The 5,890-nt window shown below is 39.3% G+C and overlaps 1 protein-coding gene across 1 annotated transcript in view; it reads left to right on the forward strand.

Moving 5' to 3' along the window:
• Positions 1–5,890, forward strand: part of PSMB7 (proteasome subunit beta 7) — a 22,504-nt gene that overhangs the window by 4,829 nt on the left and 11,785 nt on the right. Inside the window, exon 4 of the mRNA XM_017745567.1 lies at positions 5,063–5,121. Coding sequence (XP_017601056.1) covers positions 5,063–5,121 — 59 coding nt within the window. The remainder of the gene's footprint in view (positions 1–5,062; positions 5,122–5,890) is intronic.

Below are 5,890 nucleotides of genomic sequence, written 5' to 3' on the forward strand. Positions count from 1 at the left end.
AAAATAGTGTAGTAGCAGACTAAGTTCAAACGAGTGGGAAGTAGAATATCAGTGGATTAAGTTCCCTGTAGTTTAAGCTCCGGCTTGCTGTGGGCAGTACCAGGTGTGTGGCTGGTGCTCACACGTTCTTTTTGGCCGTGCTGACAGACAAAGCCCTTCTCAGCATCAGTGTCCCTCACCTTCCCACCCGTGGTGCACTGACACTTCACCCTGTGACCAGGATATGTTTTAGCAAAAACTTAGCTAATGCATATAGAGGAGATAGAATTGAGACAGCAGAGAAACTATCAAAAGTCAAATTGGAGATAGCAGTTGGAATTGTATTTCAGTCTTATTTAGACTTAATTTGTTGTTTGTTGGCGGTTTTTTCCCAAATGTTCTAAAGGCGGTTTATTAAGTCAGGGTAGGTGTTTTTGGCTAGTTAACTTCTGGAAATTCGGTATTAAATAGGAAAGGTGGTTGAGAAGTTGAGTTTTATTTTGGTGTGCTGGTATATCTGGATGGACAGAGTGGTGTTCTGCCTTTCAAGGGAGATTTAAAAGGTACACAGTGCTTACTCAGGAGTGAGACCATCAAATTAAACTGTTTATGCTGACAAAGAACAAAATTGGATTTCAGCAAACGATGCAAGATTGTCTGATTGCTTGGCTTGTCTAGGAAAGCTTCTGGCCAAGACTTTTAATGAAATGCATGCATAAAATTAAAGCACTTGAAGTGTGTAGTTGAGCTTTCGGAAGCCGGCGGAGTGTTCAGGAGTCTCTCGTGGCTGGAGCTGCTCCCCTGGTGCCAGTGGTGCTTCATATTCATAAATCAGCTCTTCATGCAGTGGCAGTGTCGTGCTGCAGAGCAAGAACTCCCACTGCTGGAAGCCAGCCCCCAGCCAGGAGCCACGCTGAAAAATGATCCCAATCCAAGAGGCTGCCGAGATCACTGAATTCTTACCTGGGATGAGCAGCAAATTGAGTAACAATGAGTTCGTGTGAATAAATGCCCTGTCAGGGAGCCCTGGCAGTGATGGATTAGGAAGTGCTAAATGTTGCTCTCAAAGCTCTGCACATCCTCTGGTGTGGCAGCAAACAGGTCCGTGGGTGAGGAGATGGACTGTACTTAGCAATAAGAACTTGTCTTGAGTGAAGGTTCTGCTGAAAAGATCCAGTGCATGTGCTTTAGAAAAGCTCCTGCAGTTGTAATTCACAGCGAAAATTATTGTGAGCTGCACTTTTTTGCTACATATCAATAATTATCATTCACTTTAAATCAACACTCAAGTGGTACAACTGCTCCAGTGAAGACCAGGTGGTATTTTTAAAGTAAATTTATTACAGTTGCATGCAGAAAATTTAACAACTTAGTTGGGAAAATTCAGGAAAAGACCAGTGTTACTTAAAGAAGAAAACAATAAATTCTCTTATCGTCTCATAACTTACCTGGTTCATGCTAATCAGGAGACTGAAAAGCCTTTGCCTCTGAGTAGAGCTTTATGTCTCAGCTTCTGTAGTTATGTAGAATTTGTTTGCAGTCAATATTTTTCGTGTGTAGATATTAGGTTAATACTTCCTGAATATTTGGTTCTAAAGTGTCGCTTACTGAAAATATACGCAAAATAAGTTCTTTGGAATTGAGATGGCATTTTTTACTTCTGTTAAGTGTAAGCATTCCTAGCAGTTAGTGGGTTTTAAAGGTCTGAAAGGGTTTTTTCCTGAATGCTGTATAATACAAATAAATTATGACTTTACTAATCATCCTTTGTTTTAATTATTCCTATTGCTCACACACAGAAGAGAGAGAAACTTTAAACATGTGGAAAAAAAAAATCCAACAAAGAAAATTGCCTGTTTCTACAGAGCTTAGTTTGAAATCTTACCTAAGATAAATACCTGGTTTGGTGTTACTTTGAGCTCAGGTAAAGACATTATTTAATGACATGTTATCACACAGCTTTCCTGGAAGTTTTAATGGATTTGAGGTTGAACTGCTGCTGAATCTGAACTGGTAGTGACTTAAATCAGTTACCATGCGCATGAAGTGGGAAATCCATCCCAAGATAATGGATGGTGTTTTGCTGTGTTTGGATTTTATCTTTCTCCAGACATTATGTTTGGGAATTGTGAAGCTTGTTTCTGCATAAAGGCAAAGCATGCTTGTTAAAAATGAATTATTGGTGGGCACCAAGTGCACGGACAAGAGAGCAGCTGTTTCCCCACATACAGACAAGTTCTCCATAGACCCTTAATATCCAAGTTTTCTGTGTTTTTATAGGAACTGCAATAAGAAAACCGTACTTGCAGTGTTTACTTAAGTTCCCAGTTTTATTGCCTGCTCTCCTGTCACAATGCAGCTTTCACAAGGCAGTTGGAGTAGTTGGAACATTTTGGGGTTGTTTGGACAGTGTGTGTGGAATTTACAAGGAGAGGGAGGTCAGTGCAATGGGACAGTGAAGTTCTCACCACAGGCGCAGCTGTCCATGGCTGCATGTCCAGGGCCAGTCCCAGCAGTGCAGGTGGGCTTTGCTCAGTTCTGTGCTCCAGGGGGATGTCTGCATAGCAGGAGGGTTTTTCACAACAGTTCCTGTTGCTGTTGTCAAACATGCTTTGTTTTGACAGAGACACTCGGATGCATGCGTTGACTGGTGTTTCTGAAAACACGGGGCTTACATCTGGTGCTGGGAACAGTGAAGAATTTTCATTGTGCTATTTAAGATCAGGAAAATCTATTCTTTCAGAGAATGCTTAGCTGTGCTGGGAGGCTTTTGCTAAGGCAAATTTTAAATGCAAGCCTATAAAGCTTATGTTTAGGATTTATAAGCACTAGAGAAAAAATGAAGCAAGTTTATTCAGCTTTTCCAGCTTCCTGTTCTGTTAGAACCTCCTTAGGATCTTGGTTTTCAGATGTAAATGTCTACATGTAGGTTTAATTAAGTTAAGACTTTCAACAACTCTCTGAAAATTTACATTATAGGACTGTCTGGATTTATTTATTTAAGGTTGAGAGTAGATTTGGCATTTATTTGTGTCTTGGTAACGTAGTGAGATAAATAATTAAGCATAATTCTTTATGTACAAAGGATTTCATGTACTGTAACATCAGATTCCCCTCGCCTTTTTCCTTTTTCTTTTTTTCTTCTTTAAGTTACTGATTTTGGGAGTAGGTTCTTTTGGGAACTTCTTTTTAGAAGGAGCTGGAGGAAATAACCAGCCTGAGCCATGTATGCAATTGTGTTATCAATAATTTTTATTTGTCAGTAGAAGTGTTAAGAAATTAAGATCACTTTTTCCCACCTAGATAGCTAATGTAGTAATTTCAGTCAGATATTGCATTTTATACTTTCTTTCTTGCACATTTTCTACTCTTTGTACTCTGATTTTGTTAACCTTTCCCCAAGAATAGGGTTGTTTTCCAGCTTTGGGTCTTCCCACTCAGCTCATGGTAGGCCTTCATTTGAGTGTAGCAAGAACGTGGGCTTGGTTTGAGACCATAGACCAGATTTTTTTTTTTTTTTCCTCCTCATTACAAATATTCCTATGTAATTCCAAAAGAATTTTTATTTTACCATTCAGGTCCTTTGTTTGTTTTGGCACAAGCTTTATTTTGACCTTGTTTGCAGGGTCAGTAAAATTCCTTTTATTTGTGGTTTGTTCTGTGATATCAGCTGTTTGCATCAGCAGTTCAGTTTTGCTATTAGTTGCTTAAAAATCTTCTTTATTCTCAGTTTCAGCATTTAAGAAATGGAGTTGTGTATTGCTCCAAGGTGTAAATGAATAGTCATTGCCTGTAATACAAGTACACACTTAGAGTGTCCTACTGCTTTTAGATGTGATGTATTTGATACTGTAAAGGTAATGATCCTCAACCACAGCAATATTCTGTAACAGGAATATCTGTCATATTCATTGGGATTACCATGTTCATTGATTTGTGTCTGTAAATCTGCTGCTTCAACCCTTTAAATTTGATCTATAATTGGACCTCCTTAAATGGTTCAGCTAAGGTAGTCTGTATTTTCTCAACAGTGTCACTGTCAGCTTCTCCTTTTTCATTATACATTCAGCAGACTTGATAAAATCAGCAGGACACCTCATTTGAAACTGTTTAATCGCTGCCTTTTGCTTTCACTAAACCATTGAGGTGGTCAAGCGATATACACAAATCATTTTAAATAGGAAATATGGCTTTCTCTGTGACCCAGCTAAACAGATAGCACTATGCAAAACAAGTTAAAAAGTAATAAATGCCAAAAAATCTTCTAATTGGAGTAAAAAATTGCAGGTAACTTTATTCACTCCCCAAAAGTAGTGCTCTCTGAAATATGGGTAGGGCCACCGACAGACAAGAAAATCTTCCTGAAGACTCACTCTTTCTGAACAAAGCAAGTTTACAGTTTCAAGTAGTACCATCCTGCTTTTTGTGTTAATTCCTGAAAAACAAGCACATTTATTACCCTGCAGTCACAGTGCTTTGGGCAGAGATGGCTCCTGTTCCATCACTGCACTTGTACCTGCTTCCTTCTGGAGAGGGAACGTTAAACTCCTGGTTTTGTCTCTGGCATTTTGTTCAGCTGTTATTGTTCAGTGTAGAAATAATGGCACAAAGTAGGAGCACAATTAACTGTTCACAACTACGGGGGAAATGCACTTGTGGCAGCAGCCCCCTGCCCCGTTCCCACTGCTGGGCTGCTCGTCCCCAGGCTTGGAGCCCTCTCCTCATCCCAGCACCCCTCTAACAGGGGCAGGCACGGAAGTGGGGCGGGATGGATGTAGGACTAGGGACTGCAAACTATGGCATTCCCTTAGCTCTCTGTTTCCAACCTCGTTTTTGTGTCTTATGTTAAAAACAGTAAAAAGGGAAAGGCTGCCAGGATGGGCCTGTGCCGAGTCTGTGCACACAAGCTGTACCCCTAGGATTAAATCAGGTGCTGACTTAGTGTAGACACTGTACAGTGAAGAGTAAGCTAAGTAGGCTTCAGTTTGGTTTGTGCTGCTGAGATTTACTATATTTTTCTCTAAAAAAAGGTGCCATACCTAAGTCCACTGGCTAAAGGGGTGTCCTGATGTTGTCATCACAGGTTCTGGATCGCTCGCGGCCATGGCAGTGTTTGAAGATAAATACAAACCCGACATGGAGGTAAGTCTCGGGTTTTTTTAAACGTCAGTGTTTCTTCCCCCAGCAATCCTTATGATCATAAGAATTTAGGAGGTTTGAAACTCTAAAAAAGTTAAATCTGCTCCAGTTTTGCTGCACTTAAAATGTACTAATGTCAGCTTACTGCAAAACTGTAAAAATTCATGGGTAAAATAAATAAATTTGCAAGAAGCTGTATTTTTATATGGGAAAATGTGTGATTTGAATGTAGGTGAAGGCTTTAAAAACATACAGCTTACTGATTATAGTTGACTTCAGGAATTTACCAGCCCTTGCACAGTCAATATTGTTGTTTTTCTGTCAGTCTGTCTTTCTTTCTCCATCTTGAAAAGAGAATCCAACAAAAAGTGTTCAGGTATTGCATAAAACAATTCTGATTGACTGGGTATGTTCAGAACTAGTGTTTGCACTTCTAATATCTACTTAAAAGCTGATTATCAGAAGACTCATAAGATTGTGTTTTGCTGATCATACTGATAAAAAATGGAAAATGCTTGATTGTTGTTATAAAGAATCATTCAGGAAAGCTAAAAGCTGGAGTGTCATGAAAGATCAGTTACAAATGAATGCTACAAAGGAATGATCAGTTACAAATGAATGCAGTGCATTATTTTTGTATTTTCTGTAATGTTTCTTGCATTTGGTTACACCATGCTGCTGATCTAAACCTTGAGAACCCAGTTGTCTTTCTATTGATGAAAATAACTCCAAAACAATTACAGGGTTTTCTGTAGCTGTATTTCATAAAATG

The sequence above is a fragment of the Corvus brachyrhynchos genome, unplaced genomic scaffold (assembly GCF_000691975.1).
Source record: "Corvus brachyrhynchos isolate BGI_N302 unplaced genomic scaffold, ASM69197v1 scaffold59, whole genome shotgun sequence".
Lineage (NCBI taxonomy): Eukaryota > Metazoa > Chordata > Aves > Passeriformes > Corvidae > Corvus > Corvus brachyrhynchos.